Source organism: Lobosporangium transversale, assembly GCF_002105155.1.
Source record: "Lobosporangium transversale strain NRRL 3116 chromosome Unknown BCR41scaffold_2, whole genome shotgun sequence".
Lineage (NCBI taxonomy): Eukaryota > Fungi > Mortierellomycota > Mortierellomycetes > Mortierellales > Mortierellaceae > Lobosporangium > Lobosporangium transversale.
In genome coordinates this window covers 1,261,247-1,282,749 of record NW_019028980.1, presented here as the reverse complement: position 1 = coordinate 1,282,749, position 21,503 = coordinate 1,261,247, and the positions used below count along the sequence as shown (strand labels likewise).

The 21,503-nt window shown below is 42.0% G+C and overlaps 5 protein-coding genes across 5 annotated transcripts; 3 read left to right on the top strand and 2 right to left on the bottom strand.

Moving 5' to 3' along the window:
• The first annotated feature begins 384 nt into the window (after window positions 1-384).
• On the top strand, window positions 385-2,023 carry BCR41DRAFT_73848 (hypothetical protein). Its single transcript, XM_022031004.1, has 5 exons — window positions 385-710; window positions 824-906; window positions 1,118-1,539; window positions 1,715-1,777; window positions 1,904-2,023. The coding sequence occupies exons 1-5, from the start codon at window positions 477-479 to the stop codon at window positions 1,960-1,962; spliced, it is 861 nt and encodes a 286-aa protein (XP_021886116.1). The 5' UTR covers window positions 385-476; the 3' UTR covers window positions 1,963-2,023.
• A 266-nt stretch (window positions 2,024-2,289) lies between these two features.
• Window positions 2,290-3,271, top strand: BCR41DRAFT_345274 (hypothetical protein). Its single transcript, XM_022022686.1, has 4 exons — window positions 2,290-2,365; window positions 2,495-2,614; window positions 2,739-2,870; window positions 3,061-3,271. Exons 1-4 carry the CDS (start codon window positions 2,362-2,364, stop codon window positions 3,168-3,170), a joined length of 366 nt encoding a protein of 121 aa, XP_021886115.1. The 5' UTR covers window positions 2,290-2,361; the 3' UTR covers window positions 3,171-3,271.
• An 88-nt stretch (window positions 3,272-3,359) lies between these two features.
• Window positions 3,360-4,119, bottom strand: BCR41DRAFT_345273 (hypothetical protein). Its single transcript, XM_022022685.1, has 2 exons — window positions 3,575-4,119; window positions 3,360-3,406 (listed from the first exon to the last, which is right to left on the bottom strand). Exons 1-2 carry the CDS (start codon window positions 4,013-4,015, stop codon window positions 3,377-3,379), a joined length of 471 nt encoding a protein of 156 aa, XP_021886114.1. The 5' UTR covers window positions 4,016-4,119; the 3' UTR covers window positions 3,360-3,376.
• A 7,621-nt stretch (window positions 4,120-11,740) lies between these two features.
• Window positions 11,741-14,563, bottom strand: BCR41DRAFT_418506 (hypothetical protein). Its single transcript, XM_022029631.1, has 3 exons — window positions 14,125-14,563; window positions 12,962-13,707; window positions 11,741-12,868 (listed from the first exon to the last, which is right to left on the bottom strand). Exons 1-3 carry the CDS (start codon window positions 14,412-14,414, stop codon window positions 11,793-11,795), a joined length of 2,112 nt encoding a protein of 703 aa, XP_021886113.1. The 5' UTR covers window positions 14,415-14,563; the 3' UTR covers window positions 11,741-11,792.
• Window positions 14,564-17,259: 2,696 nt separating this feature from the next.
• BCR41DRAFT_345264 (hypothetical protein) lies at window positions 17,260-18,555 on the top strand. Its single transcript, XM_022022684.1, has 3 exons — window positions 17,260-17,739; window positions 17,900-18,200; window positions 18,334-18,555. The coding sequence occupies exons 1-3, from the start codon at window positions 17,511-17,513 to the stop codon at window positions 18,515-18,517; spliced, it is 714 nt and encodes a 237-aa protein (XP_021886112.1). The 5' UTR covers window positions 17,260-17,510; the 3' UTR covers window positions 18,518-18,555.
• The last annotated feature ends 2,948 nt before the right edge of the window (window positions 18,556-21,503 follow it).

Genomic DNA, 21,503 nt, shown 5'->3' with positions numbered 1-21,503 from the left:
TTCATTTAATCCATTCATTTGTATTCATCCAACTTTGCTTTACCTCTCTTTTGTTTCCTTTTTCTCAAACAACACAATACCCTTTATCGATTGTAAAAAAAAGTCTTCACCCAATGGCACACCTTCAACAGCACACAGCAAGACCCCCTACGATACAAGATATCGACCAAAAGTATTCACAACTCCCACCACAATACCGTCAAGCAGTTTTCGAGAAACAGCAACGAGAGTATCAAATGCGGGTGTTGGAGCAACAACAACATCTACCACCGCTACCCCAACCCCAATCACAGCCACGACAACAACTTCAGCAACAACGAAGGGCCAGATATCCCTCGGCCTCTGTAGATTCCTCGCCTACCAATCATCATAACAACAGTCATCATAACTATAGTAATATTAGTAGTAATAATAGCAATACCAGCAGTGCCGGCAGTGGTAACAAAGGAGGAGATGGAGCAAGAGGGTCCAAATTGATGAGTGACATTAGCGGAGTTTGGAGTTCAACACGTCGACGCATAGCCTCTGCGCCGCTGATGTCTTATAACAGCAGCAGTAACAGCAACAGTAGCGGCTATAATCAAAGTCAAAGTCAAAGTCATAGTCATAGCCAGAGCTATATCAGCGGTGATCGGTTTGATCGAGATAATGATTCGTTGAGAAGCAATGCCTCCTTAGGCATAACTGGACCTAGCCGTGCACACTGGAAGGTAAGAAAATAATAGCGTCTCCTCTATTCGAAACTTTTCTTTTTTTATTTTTTTACTCAAAGAGATACGCAGTTTATTTATTTTATTTCTTTTCTTTTTTTCCTCTCTTGTAGCCCGATAGTAGCACGAATGTTTGCACTTGGCCAGGATGCCGAGTTGAATTCGGACTCTTTGACCGACGACACCACTGTAGAAAGTATGGAATTTACTTTTTTTCGATTTTTTTTTTTTTTTTCTTTGTCATACAAATGAACAAATGATGCCAACATGACAAATTAGTCCGTGGGAAAGAAAGACATTTAAATGTTTCTCTTTATTTATTTTTAATTCTTAATTCTTAATTCTTATTTCTTATTTCTAATTTCTAATTTTTATTTTTATTTTTATTTTCTAATTTAATGTAACAGATGTGGAGACATCTTTTGCAGCACACATTGTTCAAAAGAAGTTCCGCTCGATCAAGCATTGGATTTCAACCCGATAGAAGGAAGGAAGAGTCGAGCATGTGTCGGATGTTTTGAACAGTTTGAACGTTGGCAAGGAAAAACCCCGACCAGCAGCAATAGCGACTATATCTTCAATAATAGCTACGGCAATTCCAACAATAACAGCAACAGCAACAACAACAACAGTAGTTCTAGTTACAACAGTGTATACCATAGCGCAAATAGTGGAGGCAATAGTAGTGCCAATTCTACAGATCCCTTTTCTGCGCCAAAGATCTCGTTATCACCCATTATTTCAGCAGCGACTCAAAGGCCGAATATAGGACGTATCCCAGATGGATTCTTGGGTGGACAATCCACACGGGAAGCCATTGGACGAGATGGTAAAAACACATACAATCCATGTTTATATTTTTCATCTTGTATACGCACTTGACTAATATTTAAGCCGTCGCGTCATTTTGAAAGCACAGCACTTTTTTTTTTTTTTTTTTTAACACTTTTTTTGTTTTCCATTCTCCTTTCTTCTTCTTTTTTTTTAAAAAAAAAAATCACTAGATATTGTCAGGAGGAAAAGCCCTTCATCAAGGACAATCCCCATCAAAAGACGACCATCGACAGGTAAACAAAAATGCTCCGGGTGACATATTGTTATTTCTTACTACTATTATTATTCTCATAGCTATTTATAGTCTCCAAAAAGAACAGAAGCCGAGTGTCTAAAAACTTGTTTTTACTTTATGTTAGATCCGACAGTGATGCCAATGCCAAGTGTCCCACACGACTGGTCCTGGAGCACTTTCTAATTGGATCTGCTCATTATAAAATATCCAGATTACAAATAAATTGTTTTCAAGAAATAAAAAGAGTTAAAAAAAACAAAAAACAAAAAAGCATTTGATGAAGGGGGCTGCATGTTGTTTATTTATACATTTGCTGCATGTGCTTGACATGGACATGGTTGAGATGAGGGGTGGATGAAATGACGATTTGTTTGTAAAAAAAAAAAATTTGCTGTACATGTACACGACACACAGCACAACAAAGTCATGCAAAAGACGTCATGTCATCATCACAAGAAGCTTAAAAATATAAAATGGTGTAAATTCCCCACATTCTTAGCTTAGTTTTGACCAATTCTTACTACTTTCTTTCCCAATCCTCTTTCCATTCAGCTATTTCCAACCATTGAAACAACTATAACCATGTGTATGTTCTCATCTGGGCAAGCAAATGAAGGACTTTAGGAAAAACAGGAGGGAATCGAAAACGAAAACTAATTTCTATTTTCTTTTTTCTTTTATTTTATTATTCATTCTTTCCATTCATCATCGACAGCTGAGAATATCGATCCCGCTACTGCACATGCTGAACATGTCAAGGCTGCAGAAGGACTCGACAAGTTCTTGAAAGAACGTCCCGCGCCTGAGGAACTTGTTGAGAGGAACATCCTTAAAGGTGATAATAACAGCATTAGCAATGAAGCTATAATGCATGTGTGCGTGGGAAGAATATAATTGAATAGGATGCGAGGACTGACAAATGCTTTTTTTTTTTTCTTTTCTTTATTTTTCCAAATTAGATCCCAAGGTTGCGCCAGCACTCCAACAACAGGCGGAGGAACTCAAGAAGGCTCAACTTGAGAACACCCTTAACCACAAGTTGGAACACCGTCCTCCAGTCTCAGAGTTGGTGAACCACCATATCCTTCAGGGTGAGTAAAAAAATAATAATAATAAAGAAACCTGATAGAGTGGCCGAGGAAGAAAAAAAAAAGGGAAAGCTTTTCTTTTTTTTTTTTTTTTTTTTTTTTTACATTATCTTAATCGACAAATGACTTTTTTTCTATTTTCCCCTTTTTAATTCTTTCCTTCTTCTTTCCTATTTCCTAATGAATGATTTAGAGTCCGATGCCGTACCCAATGCTCAGCAACAGACAGGAAGTGGCCTCCACGCAACCGTTGACGAGCCTCTCGGTGCTGAGACACGCCTCCAAAAGAATGTCCTCATCTAAAGTAAAGAAGTGATCTTGTATATAACATTCAACTAAGGAGCAATAAACAATAATAATGAGAAAAATATCTGGTTGTCTGTCTGTTTAAATGGATGTCTAACATTATTTGTTTATTAGAGTGATTGATGACTTTTCAGAGTAAGGAAAAGAAAAGAATTGGTTGAATTAGGAATTGGTCTGCAAGAAGATTTTTTTTTTTTTTTTTTTTACTTGGGTGCATCGACCAAGATGGGAGCCTATACAGATTAAAAGCCAGGAAAGAAAGAAAAAGAAAAAAGAGAGAGAGAAAAAGCGTTAACGAGAAAATCATTCCCCTCCTCTCCTCACCCCTTTATTCCGGAAGCGCTTTTTGAAAAAGGAAAAAAAAAAAAAAAAGAAAAAAAAAAAAAGAAAAGAAAACCTACAGGTGGGTTCTGAGCACCATAGATGGACGCGATTTTAGGGATGATTGTGAAATAATGCATCATTTCTCCCCAGGGACAAGCAGTTTTGGGGTCTAGACAAGCACCCCAGAGCTTTGCCTTGTAATGAACGATATCCCACATCAAAGCGACCAAGCAGTCAAACCCTTTGGGATCCTCACGATGGTAGACACCAATGTTCTCATGAACTTTGGCTCCATGGATTAACTTGTCCAGGGTTTGATATTGAGCGGGCGTCAGAGCAGAACAGTTGTCGACAAGAGGGACTGTACGTTTGATACAACTGTGGCAATTCTGGGATTGAGCAGAGACGAAATAGATTGAGGAGGAAGAAGAAAAAGAAGATGATGATAATAGGAGGACCAACCCAGTACTGAGACACGCAAGGAACAGACTCCTTGCAAAGGAAAGAGGATTAAACATGAATGGAAAATAGCGAATAGGGGAGCAGAATGAGAGCAGAATGTAAATTACAAAATGTTTAATTAATGTCTAATGTCTAATGTCTAATGTCAATTGTTCTTGGGAAAGGAATAAAGAGTTCAATTGTACGCCAATAATCTAAAACCCAGTTTAATGTGATGTGACACAAAGAAGCATACCAAAGGAAAGACGTTTCCAATGTGTTCATAGACTAATCAGCGTCTGGTGGCTTGAAGTGTGGCCTTGGAAGCCCTGGTTGTCTTGGTGGTAGTGGATGCTAAAGATATGGTGGTGTAGATAAATGAATGTGCGTGTGTGATGTGTTTCTTTATTTTATATTCCTATGTGAGGATGAGTTTTCTGGCAAGGATGGGTGTATGGAAAAGGAGTGTGATATTTCATAGTTTTTTTTTTTTTTTTTTTTTTTTCACATGGTGTCGGGGCAGGGTGACCGCAAATACTATAGATCTTTCATGCGTCTTGTTTATTCTTTTTCTCCAAAATGCATGAAAACAGACACTTGTATGCAAAAAAAGCCATGGTGTTCGTAAAGATGTCGCTTCAAAGAAATATTATACCATTGTGTATATTTATTTCTTTATTTATTTTAACCGCCTTCGCCACCTTGTTCCCCATCGTTGAGGTGTCGAACTGCTCTCTTTTTTTTTTTTTCTCCTTTCACTGTTCTTTCCCATTCTCCCCTCTCCCTTTTATATTACTCGACTTCTCCGTCGTATTGTAGACTATCTTATACACCATTCATGTTCTCAAGTCCTTCATTGTAAGGCTTCCTTCACTACGATTAACTAGTTGGTTGGTTGCTTTGCTAATGAAACGTCATCAATCTAACAAATCACTATTGCTTTAACCGACTTCTGGCTGGGAAAGAAAAGAAGAAGAAATGAGATGGATGCAAAGCATGCCCAAACGGAGTCAGCTCCTACCTCAAAAAGCCTTAGACCTTGCTACCATCTACTTGGAACATGCACACAAGACAAACGACCCTGTGCTCGCTTTGGAGATCTGTTTGGATGCTGAGAGTGCTCTTTCTCGAATACACCGGTCTGAACGAAAGTCTCTTCTCTCAGCCTCAACAGATAAAACATTGTGTAAAACAATCGGTGCTGCTCTGAATGATATCGGTGAGCTATTCGACAATCTTGGTCATCCAGATCATTCGAAAAGAGGCCACAAGTACGCAGCCGAATGGGGTCATGTACGACAAGCCAATCTAGCTTCAGACAGTTCTCATACGCTTCACCAACCTGCCAACATAAGCAAAGATGATCACGATTGTAACAATAATGAAAGCAGCAACAGCAATGGTACTCAAAGTGACAACAGCGTCAATAGCAACAGTAACAAAAGTGCTCAACAAAGTACCAATGCCCATACCAATGGAGCGGACAATGTTATCAAAGCACCAGAGGCCTCTACAACCCATAAGCCTCCAACTTCCTCAAAAGAAATATTTGACCACGATGTCCCTCCAGTGGTGCACAAGTACAGTCTGCCTGACCTAGGTGCTCATCTGGATAGTACCCATCAGCTTGTCTACTGCCTTAGTCTGCTTCACACCGCACATCGATCACTGACTGCTCTCACAGACCAGGAGCAACAGTGGTTCCTAGCCATATCGAATGATCAAGATGAGCAACTCCGACTTTACAACCTGGCTTCAGATGTCATTGCAATCTTCATCCAGGAGAGTGTCAAGAATGGGCCTGCTGTTGCTGAGGTTGTGATGCTGGCTCCAGTCCTTGACTATGATCAATACAGGGCAGTGCTCATGGCCTTGATCAACAGAATCAGTCAGAATATCATGCTGGATACTCATTTGCTCGAAGGACTGGCTCAGCTGATGCAGCATGCTTCTCCTGGATACCTCGATTCTGATGATCTGGTCAACATCCTCAATATCCTCAGTTCTCGCTTACAAAGCACGCATTCACAGTGTGGCAGTCACATCTATCAACTGTGTGTGACAGTCTCACATGTGCTGGATGCCATGGTCGACAACCAAGTCAAGGGTCTGAAGCGAGAACAACTCCATGAACCACTAGCAGCCTACTTGAAAGAACTACAAGAGAGCTCTGATCCTCACCTGGCATACCATGCAGCCTATGCTTCTCAAGCTTTGCTATATATCCCAAATGATGAGACGCTAATGCAAGCTATGCTTCGGCGTACATCAGCAGTGGCTCGAGGAGTGTTTGGAGTAGTGAGTGCAATCAAAGACCTGGATCTAAATGTCTTTATGGACGAGCTAACCAACATTCAAAAGCAGCTTCCATCTGTGACAAGAGCTATTGACAAGAGTTTGAGTATGTACAACAACGCAGTTTCACTGTATGAGAGTGGGGTTACATTCAAGCAGTGTATGGAAGAAGGACTCAGCTTTAGTCACAAGAGTGCATGGTATCCTGCACTCCGTGGAATTGATGCATTCCTCCAGACAGGCGAGATCGTCAAGTTCAAGGCCCTTGTGTATAAGTCACCTTGTCGACAAAGGCTAGAGTTCCAATGGGGTCTATGTCAGCGCTTAGGACAGCTTGCAGCCAACACAGAGTCGACCCTTGAAATTCGAGAAGATGCAGTCGCTCTCCTTGGAGAGATATACAAGAATGACAATGATTGGGGTCACCATCCTGAGATCAAGTAATGGATTATATTTATCCTCAAGAGGCTGGCCTTGTCGACGAAGGATGGCCTGCAAGGTGAGTAGTCATGCTACCTCAATATTAGGTCGTTGGTTCAGTTGCAAAAAGCAGCGATACTAATAAGCATAGTACACTATGTTCCACATGTATTCCTCTGTAGCTGCAGAGACACTCCTCCATGACCTTGCTGCGGATAGAGATATCAATGAGCCAACAACACAGCATCTTTTCACTGCCACCTTGCCTTCACCTGCATCTCCATCACTGCTCGATCGTGCACAGAATAAGCCTGATGTGGAGAAGAGCATACGTTTACTCAAGCAACAGCGGATGGAGACAAGAGGCGACAGGTTCTTCTACATTGACCAATATGCCAAAGCGAATCCTCAAGCTAGTGATGACGAATCGTTCCTATTGATGGACAAAGTGAACGAGTTCTTGAAGAGCGAGCAGAAAGTGCTGCTCATCCAAGGTGATTCAGGAGCAGGCAAGTCGACATTCAACCGCAATCTAGAGTCCACTCTGTGGGAAGCGTATCAAAAGAACCATGGCCGCATCCCACTGTTCATTAACCTGCCAGCCATCGATGACCCAACAAAAGATATGGTTGCAAAGCAATTGCGGATGTATGACTTCACGAGTGAGCAGATCAAGGAACTGAAGAGGAGTCGGTCATTGATCTTGGTGTGTGATGGATATGATGAGACCATGCAGACCAAGAACCTGTATGTTACCAACAACCTCAACCATGCTGGCGAATGGATGTGTCAGATGGTGATCAGCTGTCGCAGTGAGTATCTTGGAGTAGACTATCGAAGTCGCTTCCAGCCTATGGACCGCAACCACCAAGCAGATGCTGGATTGTTCCAAGAAGCTGTGATTGTACCATTCTCTGGGAGGCAGATCGATGAGTACATCAAACAGTATGTCGCAAGTATAGGCATATTGTGGAGTGTGGAGGACTATCAGTGTGCACTCAAGATGGTCCCTAGTCTACAAGAGCTTGTAAAGAACCCATTCATACTATCGATGGCACTACAAGTGCTGCCACGAATGATAGACCCACATCAAGGCATCTCCACAACACAGGTCAAGCGCATCACACTGTATGATCAGTTCATTGAGTCGTGGATCGAACGAGGCAAGAAGCGACTAAGTGAGATATCGACAACAGATAGCACAGATAGAGAGATGCTCCAGATACTGTGTGAGGAAGGGTTCGCAAAGAATGGGATTAGGTACTTGACAGAACTGGCAGTAGCAATCTACGAGCATCAAGATGGCAACCCAGTGGTGGAGTACCCATGCAAGCGCAAAGAAGCATGGAAGAGAGAGTACTTTAGCCGAGGAAGCAAGAAACACCTCCTTCGAGAAGCATCACCTCTGAGCCGTACAGGCAATCAGTATCGGTTTGTGCATCGGTCTATTCTGGAGTACTGTGTGGTACGAGCGATGTTCGAACCACGGAAAGAGATGAATACGGCTGCAGGTGATACAGTAGCAGCAACAGCACTGAAATGTCGCCGACAGAGTGTCAGCTCTGTATTCAGCTTTGAAGTGGAAGGGATTAAAGCATATGGGGATGAACTTGACTCAACAAAAGCAGATGAGACATCACCTTTGGTGTGGAGAAGCTTTGTGGATGAGCCATCGATCCTTGAGTTCCTGAAAGAGCGTGTTGAGATTGAACCAAAGTTCAAGCAGCAGCTGTATGAGTATGTTGAGCTATCGAAGAGCGACAAGAGATGGCGGATAGCAGCAGCAAATGCAATGACGATACTGGTCCGAGCAAGAGAGTCGTTCAGCGAAGCAGACTTGCGAGGTATCCAGATCCCAGGAGCCGACCTTAGCCATGGTATATTTGATAGTGCTCAACTACAAGGAGCAGACTTGAGAAAAGTCGATCTTCGAGGCTGTTGGCTTCAGAAGGCAGATCTGAGTGGAGCAAAGATGTCAGGTGTACAGTTTGGAGAATGGGCATTCCTGAAAGAAGAGGGGAATGCAGAGAAAGGGTCATACTCGCCTGATGGCAAGACATTAGCTGCAGCTGTGTATAATCGTGACATCGAAAAGAGCCATGTCAGCATATATGATACTCTGACATGGGAGAAGTGTATGACTTTGGGGATCAATAAGTACGAAAGCCGCTCCATCAATTTTACATACTCCCCAGACAGTAGACACATTGCCATATGGTACAGAGGCGACAGTGTGGTTTATGTGTTTGATATAATATCAGGGGTAGAAGTTCATAAGTTAGAAGGCCATGCAGGCACTGTCGAATGTGTAGTATACTCACCTGATGGAAATCATCTCGTCTCAGGAAGCAAGGATGGACCAGTACATCTGTGGGATACCAAGTCAGGCACAATCAAATACACATTAGAGGGCCATACTGGTGCGGTGAAAAGCGTGGTGTATTCGCCAGATGGGAAGCAGATTGCAACTGGAGGCGAAGACAAGATAGTGCGGCTATGGGATGCGGTATCAGGAGAGCTCATTCTGATACTCCAAGATATGGAATCTCAACTCTTGCAAATTGTATATTCACCTAACAGCCAGGAGATCATCACTCGCTATGACGACAGTAGGTCACTAGATGTATGGGATGCTAGGTCTGGTCAGAAGAAGTGGACTTTGTGGCATAAAGGACAATCCGTTAAGGGTATTCAGTATTCACCTGATGGGAAATATGCCACTACGTTTTCCATGGATGCAGCATATCAGTGGAATATGCAAACAAGAGAAGTCATCTATACTTTTAAAGGCCATACCACTTACATCAAATGCTTGAAATATTCACCAAATGGAGAACAGATAGCTATAGCTTATTACCATAGAGTACGCATTTTTGATGCTCGATCAGGACAACTAAACGCACTTTATGCTCACCCTAACATGATATGTGATGTGACATATTCGCCAAACAACCATCAGCTTGCATCATTCAGCGAAGATGGAACGATACGACTGTGGGACACACAATCAGGCCAATCTAGACATGTGTCCTATGGTCATATATCTGATATCGACACACCAAGGCTTTCACCGGATGGGAAGTACATGGCCACATGCAGTTACGATGACGGTACAGTGCGTGTATGGGATAGTCGAACAGGACAATGTGTTCGCGCCTTGAAAAACAAAGCATTTGGCATCAAGTATTCATCTGATGGTCAGCTGCTTGCATTTTATGACTACAGTGATCATCGTGTTCACCTTCTGGATACTGGAACAGGCCAGCCTGCCCTTGTCTTGGAATCACAAGCCAAAAGCGATGAGATCAATGCCTTTGATATTTCACCAGTTGGCCACCAAATTGCAATTGGCTATAAAAGTGGACAAGTAGATGTATGGGACACACAAGCTGAAAAGCTCGTGTGTACTTTGCAGTATGGGGGCGATTTGTGGGATATATTATTCTCACCTTGTGGTCGCCAGATTACTTGTCGCGGTCAAGGTGATATAGTCAAAGTCTGGGTAGCGCATTCAGGGAACTATCTTTATGAGTTTAGGGGCAGTCATTCAATGGTTTACTCGCCTGACAGCCAGAAGATAGCACTGATTCAGAACGACAATATCCTCCAGCTACTGAATGCAGAAACAGGCGAGCTTTGTTCCGAAACGAATTTCGATTGTCAACAACGATTCATTGCATTCTCACCATCCAGCCAGCTGGTGGCTGTTGGGGCTTATAGTGGATCAATTAGCGTGGTGGATACAGAATCAGGGGTGGTGTTACATATACTTGAAGGACATGCCGGACGTATAAGCTTTTCTTATTCTAGCGATGGCCAGTACTTCGCCTCACTTGGTGAATATACAGTTGTACAACTATGGGACGCAAAGTTAGCCCAGTGCTTGGCTGTTCTCCCGAATATATACAAAGGTATTACAAGCCTTGCATGGAATGTTACCGGAGAAGGTCACTTTCTAGTAACAGCATATGAAGGTGGCTCTATCCGGATGTGGCGGATTGTTAAGGATGAGTATGGCCAGTGCCATATCCGACTGAAGTGGAGCACGGAGCAACAGCCTTTTAACGCTCACAAAGTAAACATTCGAGATGTATCTGGGTTGAGTGAAGCTAACAGAAAGCTTTTGGAACAACATGAAGCTGTTGGTGACCCAGTGCAGTGCCCGACTTCTAAAAAAGCAAGCTATGAGACCAATACAGCGACATCTACGCTACCTAGGACCGGAGAAGTGGAAAGCAATGTGTTGGATACGACCTCAAAGAGGGACAGGGTCAGAGCAAGGCCTAAAAGTGGAGAAAGTAAGGGATATTAATTCATTTGTAGCAAATGTAGCGAATGCGACAAGTGTGGAGATGCACATTTCATCCTAAGTGGTTTAAACATCAAATCTGATAGTAACTGATCAGCACCATGAGAGGAGTATACATGTCGGACTAGTAGAGTGAGGTTTCCATGCTTTCACAGTTTTTAGTTATTTAGTTATTTATCTCATTTCTACAATAAGATAGCTATATGGTTTACTTGCCAGGCTGCTATTCCCTCAGTACCAGGCCTTCAATGATACAAACGTTCTGTAAAAAGTTTCTCTGAACTCCAGCATGAACTCTGTAAACAAAAGATATTTAAGGTGAGAAGTAATGATGTTATGCACAAACCTCGACCTTTGCGCCTCTAGAAATATTTTCTACACCATCTAAACAAAGTGCCCCAGACACGAATCCTTTCACGTCATACAGTCTTTCAAGTAGATCGTGTTCCGGGGTAGCTTTCTTTCAAGATCCTGCAGTAAAAGTCGTAAGCGATACTGCTTCATTATCAAAAAAAAGTTTTTTTTAAACTTTACTCACGCCGCTATTTGATTCACCAATTCTCACGTTCTCACAGTCAGCATTGACTAATGTAAATGTAGACACCAATGGTATACGAAAGAATATCTCTTTGTTATATATTTAGTTGAGATGGGTAAGGTAAATATATAATAAATAAAGAAATAAAAATAAAAAGTCTAGTGTTACAAAGATGGGAGACAATTGAAAAGCTGTTTACATGGAGCATACAAAAAAAAAAAAAAAAAAAAAAAAAGGCTACCTATGTACAATACAAAGAATGAGAAAGCAAATATAATGATAAAAAAAAAAATCAGAGCTCCATATCATCGTCATGCTCGGACAGATTACCGAGCATGTTGGCTCCTGCGAGGTGAGAAAACGAAATGCTCAAAGGTCGAGTAACTGTCTGAGCCATTGATAAACATGGCGCCGGGGATGATGACCGCGAGGGCATCGTGGACCGTAAACTTGCTTCTTCTCCCATTGATACATCTTCTTGGTGGCTTTGATGATGATAGCCATAGTATTGATGTTGCTGCTGTTGCTGTTGTCCGTAATGCGTATACATGTTTACTGGACTACTTCGTCCATAATTTCCATTTCTTACCGTCACGCTGTTGCTATAGCTCTCGTGGTATAAGTTCTGTGACCTAGGCAGTTGCTGATTCCATGACGGCGTGCCCGTCTCTTCTGCTCTTACGCCTTGAGAAGATGATGATGGCGAAGGCGATGACAACATCGACATTGACTGAGGACCAGCATGCACTGGCGATAACGATGCCACAGGCGATGCTGATGCTGACCCCGATGCAGATACAGATGCAGAGGCTGATGAATTGGATGTCAGCCTCGAAAAACGATCACTAGGAATGTTCATGGTTCCGTCCATAGATGTCATAGACAGACCCATCAAAGCGTGTTGATGATGAATATTGCTTGATGGCCCAGGCCGCATGCGATCTGTTTGTTGTTGGTGCCCATTCGATGATTGTCCAGAGGCTTGGTCCACTCTTTGATGTATTAGTGATTGATAATATGAGGAAGTTGGCTGTGAATGCTGTGGTAAAATGTACGGATTATGTTGCTCTTGTTGCTGTTGCTGTTGCTGCTCGCCTTGGGTTTGATGCTGCAATTGAGGATACGGATAAATATTGGTCTCGCTGAACGATCTTGCCCTAGCACCAAATGAGCTTCGTGAGTCGGTAGTTTGATCTCCATGGGAATCCGGTTTAGGTTTTTCTTCCGCTCCATGGAATGATCGTTGACGACCAAGACTACCTCCAGATGACGAAAAACAAGGCATCGTTGGTGGACTTTCATACGAGCGTTCCTTGCCAGTCCATTGTTCAGACATACTCTGATCCGTTGTGAGTTTGGTTCGAACGCCTTTAAATAAAAATAAAGACATCCTTCTTCATTAGCCAGTGCATATGCAGTTGTTCATTCCCATATTATTACGACCACTGCTTATGGACTTACCATCAGAGGCCGATGCTTGCAAATGTGCGGTGATAGATGAAGAGTCTGGAGTATGGGTCGCCTGGACTTCGTGCCACTCCTGCCATTCTTTTCTGACACTGTTCCATTTCCTCTGTCTCAAATTTAGGACTTTGACCTCTGATGATGATAATGAAGATGGTGGAGACGGTACACTTACAACCTCTGTCATCGGATCATCGCTACCATTTCTTTGTCTTTGAGATTGCTCCTGACTCGCCATATCAAGCTTACTATCGTCCATCATCATTATCATCATCGTATCAAGTGAGGTCGGAGGTACAGGGATTGATGGAGAATTCGGCGATGACAATGGTGGAGACGGAACACCGGTCGGATTTATGACTGTGGTATCTATATGATGATGTTGATGCTGAGACTGATGCTGATGTTGTTGAGATGGATACGCCGCTGATATTACAGATCCTTGACCTCTTGTTGAGAGGGGTCCAGCTGGACTGCTTTTAGCACGACCACGCTGCTGCTGCTGTTGCTGTTGCTGTTGTTGTTGCTGCTGCTGCTGTTGTTGCTGAAAGAAGTTGACTCTACGATAATCTTCTAACTGCTGTTGCTGTTGCTGTTGCTGTTGCTGCTGCTGTGACTGTAGCGGTTGTATCTGAGGACTTTGTTGTTGAACTGGAGGACATATCTGAAGATATGATCCCGTACCATGAATGTTATTTTGTATTGCCGATCCATCAGGATTGCTTAATGAAAGCGACTGAAAACTAGTAAAAGTGAAAACAATAAAAAAAGATGGATAATATTTTAAAGTGTTAGTGCTTCTTTCCTTCCTTTTTTAATTTTGCAATCGCCATTCATGAATTGATGAGAGAATCTTGGACCAAAGACGAGAATTGGTAATTATAATTCAACTGTGAGGCTCAAGGCAAGACTTGGTTCAGTCTAGTTCAGCCCAGCCCAGACCAGCGCAGTCCAGCGCAGTCCAGCCCAGCTCAGCTCAGTGTTGTTCTGTCATGCTTTGCCTTGTTCTTCCCTTGCCCTGTTCATTCAAGGGCTGGGAAAGAACTCTGCTCCCCTATTATTCTCTATTCTGCGCCCTCCCCCCTATTTCCTCGCCCCTTACATTTACCATTCACCCATTAATGTTTTTTTTTTTTTTTGTAAAAAAAAAAAAAACTTACTCAAAGGTGATGAGTTCCCCTGCGACTTTTTTACGCGCCTGTTGTGCAAACTCTTCCTGAGGCCGTGAACGTTTTTTGACTGTTCCTGTAGCTCTAGTCATTAAAGAGGCTATGGTCGCAGTAGCGGTGGCAGTGGCAGTAGCATTTGTGGTCGTAGAGGCCATGTTCATGTTGGTAGGAGAAGATGGGGGAGAGATTTGGTTGAGGCAACTCAAGGGTCCAGGAGAAGGAGTTGGGGTAGGAGGAGGGCTGAATGTTGAAGTAGAGTTGGTATGAACATGAGGTGACATTTGACTTCTATAGACAAACACAGCACAATGCAACACAGCATACACACACAGGAAGGAAGGAAGAATGGAGGAGAAGAAAAAGGAAAGGAAAAGGGCTCAGAGGGTGCGAGAGAGGGGCTCAGAGAGAAGGAAGGTTGCGCATGTACATGGGACTTTTGGAATACAAAAAAAAAAAAAAAGTGATCGTGAAAAAAGAACAATCAATTGTAGTACGCGTAATTGTTTTTTTTTTAAAAAAAAAAAAAAAAAAAAAAAAAAAATGTGGAAAGGAAAGAAGGAATGGAGAAGAGAATGCTTTGTTGAATGTAAAATGAACAACTCTTTCCCCGCATGAACTTTTTGGTTAATCGGGGCTGAATAAAAAAGAAAAAAGAAAAAAGAAAAAAAAATGGTGGCGAAAAGAAAGAATTGCCGCGTGGCAGGAGATGAGAGCACATTTGATCCTTTTACGCCATAACGGGCTGGAGGATGAGATGAGATGAGCCCCTTCTTTCTCTTACAGAATCCACATGTACCACAGTGGGTAGCCACATTGACATTGGCATTGGCATTGGCATTGGCATTGGTATTGGTATTGGTATTGGCAGCAGGAGGGAGTGCTATCTCTTATCAGTAGATCATCATTGTAAGATCAGCTTTTTAATCCGAATAGGACCCTGGATGATTTACTGACTGCGGCACTCTTCTTGTGTCACATGCTTTGCCAATACCTATTGTAAACTCAATATTGGCAACATTCACGGTTGTTCAATTACATGTTACTTCCCTTTCTTCTTTTTCTTTTCTTAAATGCAAGTTGCAAAATGCCTGCAACATTGTGTTTCCTGAGACTTTATCTCTTTCTGTTTCCATCTGTGAAGACATCATGGTTGTTGTCATGTATGGACTACGATTTATCACCTCTAAAGGCTATATATTTCAATGCCATAGTTATCGACCATTCATTTCAGTGGGCACGTGGATCACTCCTTTTATCCGATTAAAAAAAATAAAATCACTCATTAAAGCAAGCAGCATACGGAAAAATAAGAGTAAAAATAAAACGCATCAATGTACAGCTCTACACATTCCCCCTACACACGTGTTACGAGACAGAAACAAAATGGCTGCTGAACTTGTAAGGAGGACATCCTCAGTAGCATAGAAAAGCTAAAATAAAGAACAAGGGGGGAGAAGTCTGACAACTGAAGATTGGAGGACTTGAGGCTGGAGAGTGAACGCGTTCGTCATTTTGTCTGACCCTGCATTGGATGACAAGAACAAAACGTTGTTCATCGATTTATATTTCTCCACCTCTGCCCCTTTTCCCAATCCCCCTTCATTCTTATCTTTTTGCTCACTTTTCTTTTTCCTTCTAGAGAAGCATAGTAGGCTAGTAGGTTAGCAAGTAATAGGTTACCGTTTTTTTTTTTTTTTTTTTTTTTTTTTTTTTTTAGTTGCATATTGTATATATAAAACAAAAAGAGGGAAAAAAGTGTTGTTTGTTATATAGAAATGATGGATATCAGACTAAAGCAAAAGATAAAGATAGACACTGTACACGAAATAGTTATAATTACACAGACTAGGCTTGGGCATTGACATGGACATGTTTAACGTGCACAAAGACTTCTACAGCTCCTTTGCATGGGGTCACACAAAAAAGAAGCTTGTGCCTGCGACCTCCAAAGTTCCTTTTTTAGTTTGAATCCATCACCCCTTTTTTCGATCAAAATAGTGCCTACTAGTGCCAAAGTACAAATAATCCATCCCAAAAAAAAAAGCCTCTAGGATGGAACATTGATAATTGAACGAAGGCAGTGTCAAGCAGAAAGGAGCCGCTCATTATTTTTCAACAAAAGCATCTTCCATCTCTCGTGGTTAATCATGAAAAAGAAGAAGAAGAATAAAATGACCTTGAGAATGGAGATCTAGAAAAAACAAAGACCAACGAACACCATGCTCTTTTTTTTTTTTTTTTTTTTTTACAGGCTACAATGTCTGTAATGAGCTATTTTTTTTTTTTTTTTTTTTTTTGAAAAAGAGAGCATGAGGTCAAAGATGATGTTAAATGGTCGAATGATGAAGGAATCAATCATCATTTTTTTCATTTTGTAGACAGCTACGGTCATCAGGGGGAATGGAATCATAGCCAACAATCTTTCTGATTCATACATATTGCAATCATCTCTAGCATAGAAGAGAGACAGATAGAGAGAGCAAAATAAAATAAAATAAAAGGGTGGAGTACAACTGGCTTGATGAAGGATGAGATTGAACATGTAGCTGATAATACAGAACCATACCAGATAAGTTATTTACAATGTTGTATATATATATGTATATTTTTGTCTGGACCCTGTCTTTTTCTTTTTTTTTTTTTATTCCACGCCATTGACGCCCGTTCTGACCGTTCACGCCGATTCGTTGTTGGCTTATTTTAATTGTTTAATCGTTTATGGTTCGAGAATTGCTTAATTGTAATGGTAAAAATATCCCATGTTTACATGTTTATATGTTTACATCCATTTAATTTACATCTTTCTTGTGTATGGGACAAGCATCTGGACACTTTGACTTTTGACCTGGACCCCCCACTGTCTCCTTTTTGCTTTTTTCTTTTTCATTCCAATGGTTTTTCTCCGTCTATTCTTGGCCTTAATTTTTTCTTTTGCTCAAATAAAAACATGTTTAATTTGTTTGCATGCATACATGAGGTAAGGTCTCCAGTGTAACCCATCCATCCATCCCCAATAAAATATCTCGCAGATAAAATAAAATAGAATAAACATTTTTAAAAAAACCTTGATGCTATAAAAGAACGTTAGACCGAACAAACATCTCTCTCTCTTTTTTTTTTTTTTTTTTTTTCTTTTCTCTTTTCTTTTCTTCACTCATCTCATCCATCAACCCATTCCTGCCTTCTCGGCGTCTCTTTTTCTTTTTCTTTTCTTTTTTCCCTTGACTTTCTAACGACCACTCACTTTCATACTTTGAATAAGGTCCCATTCACACATCCCTCATCAACATCATCAACATCCGACAACCCGTACCTTTCCCCCTCTACCCATCACCATAGTCAATTCATCATCAATAATACCGCAACAACATAAACAAATGGCGGCATTCGCATCATTCCATACATCTTGGCTCTTGTGCCTAGCCCTTCTGTTGTTGGGGGCCTCCATCCTTCCTGAAAACACTGCAGAGGCCCACATGGCCTTGCTCTATCCTCCTCCCCGTGGTGGATATGGCACCAAGCACTTCAATTGGAGAATTCACGAGTTCATCGGCTCCCGTGGATTCAAGTATCCTTGCGGTGGATACCCAAGGGGCCCTGTTACCCGTAAGGAAACAAACAATTACAAAAATACACAAAAAAAAAAAAAAAAGGCGCATAAACAACTTCTTTTTTGCTGTGCTCTTTGTATCACATTCCATTTACCCAAATGGTTAGCAAATGTCTTACCAAAAACAACACTTTTTTTATTTTTAAACAAAAACAGCTCTTAAGGCTGGTCAACTCGTCCCTGTCCGTTTCTGGACCTCAGCGATCCGTGATGCCAGCCGCTTGCCCAAGAAGTCAATCCCTCAGGCTCGTCATGGTGGTGGCTTGTGCGAGTTCTCTCTCTCGTACAACAACGGCAGAACCTACCATCTCATTGCAACCTACTCCAAGACCTGCCCCGATGCTGTCTATGAATGGCCCGTCAGAATCCCCGATAACGTTCCTTCCTGCAACAAGCCCGGTCAATGCTTGTTCGTCTGGAGCTGGACTGCTGCCTTGATTCCTCAGTTCTACCACAAGTAAGTCTCTCTCCTCCTTTTTCTTTTTCCTTTCTTTTTTGCGTGTGGAGTAATTATTTTGATTCCTATTGGTTCAATGAATTTCTGTTTCTAATTAATTTTATTTTATTTTATTTTATTTTTTTCATCTCAGCTGCGCTGATGTAACCATCCAGGGCGTCAAGAACGGCAAATTGCCCGAGAAGGGCATTCAGCTTTATGACTTCAAGGGCCACAGGATGAATGTTGTCTTCCCTGGTGATCGCAACTCCAAGAGAGCCGGTCCTGGACCATTGAAGAAGGAAGTCGCAGAAGCAAGCCGTAGAAAGCGCGTGTAAAAAAAAAAAAATCTTTTTTTTTTTTTCTCTTTCTCCCTCTCTTTTTTTTTTCTTTAAAAAAGAAAATAAAAAAAAAACCCCCATTACTCGTATATTTATTTAAACCATTGTTTTCTGCTATAGAGAAAGATAAATAAAAGAAAAAAATACCTTCATCTCCATATTCTCTCTCTCCTTGTCATCATAATATGAATGAGACCAGACTTTCTCTCAGCTGCTTCATTGACTAAAACCTTATTAAAGAGATAAAAAAAAAAAAAAATAGTATAGATCTCAATAGTCTGTAATACTGTAGTCGTCTTCTGTAAGGGGTTATCTTCCTCCTCTGCTCACTCATCATAATCCAGAAACAAAAAAAAAATGAAAAATGAAAAAACGCGTCATTTCGCCTTTTTCATCTGTCGCTGAATGAGTAGAATAGGCGTCTTTTTTTAGTTATTTATTTATCGCAAAAGAGTTCATGTACATGTTCATGATTAGTTTGCACTACTTGCCGATCGATTACTTTTTTTTTTTTTTTTTTTTAGTCCCTAGAATAGAGGTGCAAAGGTCCGGGATATTCAATAATGTCAGGGATGAGAAACAGGGAAAGAATCAGATTCAGAACCAAAGTAAAACAAGACAAATCAGGAGGCAGGGTAATTAAACAGTGAAAAGAGCACAGCGCCCTTCAATTAACTGATCGCCATGTAGATATTTGATGCTCTCTTCTCGGTTCTGTAAGACTTGGATACACTGTCCTATCCGACTATCCCATACACGCACTATATTGTCGCTGCTGCATGAGGCTAAAAGTTGTTCTTCCGATAAAAGTCTTACTCGGGTGCCTGAACACATGAATCACAACTAGAATACGATGATCATATGTCCCACAAGCGTATTGTCCCATCCTTGCTGAATGATGCAACTTGACGACTGTTTGGCGAATACGCCACGCCCCATATCATAGAAGAGTGGCCATAGAATGTGTGGACCAGTTGTCCTGATCGAGCATCCCACAGCCCCACTGTATTGTCCCAAGCACAGGTAGCTATCTGTTCCCCTTTTGGTGAATATTTCAAGTCAGCGATGATGCTGAAGGGACTGGAGCCTCTAAGAGCGTAAATGACTTTCCCTGTTTGCATATTCCACTGGAATACTATATTCCTGAAAAAAGAAGCGGCGTATTCCCCATCAGGAGAATACTGAACACCTCTGACACTATCTTCATGCTCCAAGACCCACTTCTTCTGACCAGACCTGACATCCCATACATCTAGTAAAATGCAGTCGAAATAACGAGTGATAATTTCTTGACCGTTAGGCGAATATATGATTTGCATAACTGGGGATTCGCAGCCTTGGAGCATCAGCACCAGCTCCCCTGTTGTGGTATCCCATAGTCGTACCGTCTCGTCTTCACCTCCAGTTGCGATTTGCTTCCCATCAAATGGATATGCTATGCTTGTTACTCCGCCATCGTGACCCTCTAATGTGTATTGGATCATGCCAGATCTGGCATTCCACACATGCACTGATCCATCTCTGTTGCCCGAGGCGAGATAATCACCATTTGGCGAGTATACCGCATGGATAGTAATGTCTGTATGGCTCTCTAGCCTATGAACCACTGTGCCGGATGTGATGTCAACTACAGAAACTGTACTATCGTCATACCATATAGCAATATGTTGATTGTCTGGAGAGAAGATAAAGCTGTCTCCAAAGACATTGACTTCCAAAGTCACACGCTCCTGCCATGTCAATGTATCGTAGATGCTGACATAGTCCTCTTTGGTATCATCATTACGCACAGCTGCAGCAAAGGCCTTGCCATCAGGAGAATATAATCCCCGGTGTATTTGCCCCTCTTTGCAGAGAGCAGTTCGTTCTCCATACTGTACGCCTTCCATCTTTGTCCCACTAAGGTTTGTTTCCTGAGGCCAACAGGAACGAAGGCTGCTATCCTCCGTATCTTCCTCTTGTAGCTGAGCGCAATCAGATACATCGCGACTTAGGTCGGCTTCTGGAGTCTGTCTGCCTCGCAAGCCTACTTCGGCGGACGGCTCTCCTGTCCGGGCAAAGATAGACATTGCGTTCGCCGCTGCTATCGCCCATTTCTTATCGCTCTGCGACAGTTCAACGTATTTATGCAGTTGTTGCTTGAACTTCGATTCGGTTTCGACACGCTCCTTCAGGAACTCAAGGATAGATGGCTCGTTCACAAAGCTTCTCCACACCAAAGGTGAGGCCTTATCTGCCTTGGCCGACTCTGCTTCCTGCTCACCTACTTTGTTATCTTCAGTTCCAAAGGTGGTCACAGAGCTGACACTATGGCAGGGGTAATTCAGTGTCAATGATCCCTCTCTGTCGCTTGCGCTCATACTCTCCGCTTCTTGTGGCTCAAAAATCGCTCGCACAACACAGTATTCCAAAATAGACCGGTGGACAAATCGATACTGATCGCCTGTACGGCGCAGAGGCAATGTTTCTCGTAGAAGGCGCTTCTTGCTCTCTCTGCTAAAGTACTCCTCCTTCCATGTACCCCCGTGCTTGGATGAAGAGTAACTCACCACTGGGTTACCATCTTGGTGCTTGTAGATTGCCACAGCCAGTTCTGTCATATACTTGATCCCATTTTGCGTATACTCCCCCTCACATAATATTTGGAGCATCTTCCTATCTTCAGGCTTCAAAATCGCGCCTAGTCGCTTTTTGCTTCGTTCGAACCATAGCTCAATAAACTGGTCATATAATGTAATGCGTTTGATTGCCATTTTAGAGATACTTTGGCATGAGCCCATTATCCGTGGTAGTACCTCTAGCGACAGTGACAGTAAGAATGGATTCTTCACAAGCTCTAGTAGGTTAGGGATCATTTTGAGTGCGCGCTGATAGTCTTCTACACCCCACTCCGGGCCCACGGTTGCTACTGTTGTGACATACTGCTTGATGTAGTCATCGATCTGATCCTCAGAGAAGGGTACAATCATAGCCTCTTGAAACA

Coding starts and splice junctions, on each gene's coding strand:
- BCR41DRAFT_73848 (XM_022031004.1), top strand. CDS start 477: ATGAGTGACATTAGCGGAGTTTGGAGTTCAACACGTCGACGCATAGCC. Junction 711..823: donor CTAGCCGTGCACACTGGAAG/GTAAGAAAATAA, acceptor CCTCTCTTGTAG/CCCGATAGTAGCACGAATGT. Junction 1,540..1,714: donor GGAAGCCATTGGACGAGATG/GTAAAAACACAT, acceptor AAAAATCACTAG/ATATTGTCAGGAGGAAAAGC.
- BCR41DRAFT_345274 (XM_022022686.1), top strand. Junction 2,615..2,738: donor TGAGAGGAACATCCTTAAAG/GTGATAATAACA, acceptor TTTCCAAATTAG/ATCCCAAGGTTGCGCCAGCA. Junction 2,871..3,060: donor GAACCACCATATCCTTCAGG/GTGAGTAAAAAA, acceptor TGAATGATTTAG/AGTCCGATGCCGTACCCAAT.
- BCR41DRAFT_345273 (XM_022022685.1), bottom strand. CDS start 4,015: ATGTTTAATCCTCTTTCCTTTGCAAGGAGTCTGTTCCTTGCGTGTCTC. Junction 3,407..3,574: donor ATGGTGCTCAGAACCCACCT/GTAGGTTTTCTT, acceptor TAATCTGTATAG/GCTCCCATCTTGGTCGATGC.
- BCR41DRAFT_418506 (XM_022029631.1), bottom strand. CDS start 14,414: ATGTCACCTCATGTTCATACCAACTCTACTTCAACATTCAGCCCTCCT. Junction 13,708..14,124: donor GGGGAACTCATCACCTTTGA/GTAAGTTTTTTT, acceptor CACTTTTACTAG/TTTTCAGTCGCTTTCATTAA. Junction 12,869..12,961: donor GCAAGCATCGGCCTCTGATG/GTAAGTCCATAA, acceptor TTTTATTTAAAG/GCGTTCGAACCAAACTCACA.
- BCR41DRAFT_345264 (XM_022022684.1), top strand. CDS start 17,511: ATGGCGGCATTCGCATCATTCCATACATCTTGGCTCTTGTGCCTAGCC. Junction 17,740..17,899: donor CCCAAGGGGCCCTGTTACCC/GTAAGGAAACAA, acceptor AAACAAAAACAG/CTCTTAAGGCTGGTCAACTC. Junction 18,201..18,333: donor ATTCCTCAGTTCTACCACAA/GTAAGTCTCTCT, acceptor TTTTCATCTCAG/CTGCGCTGATGTAACCATCC.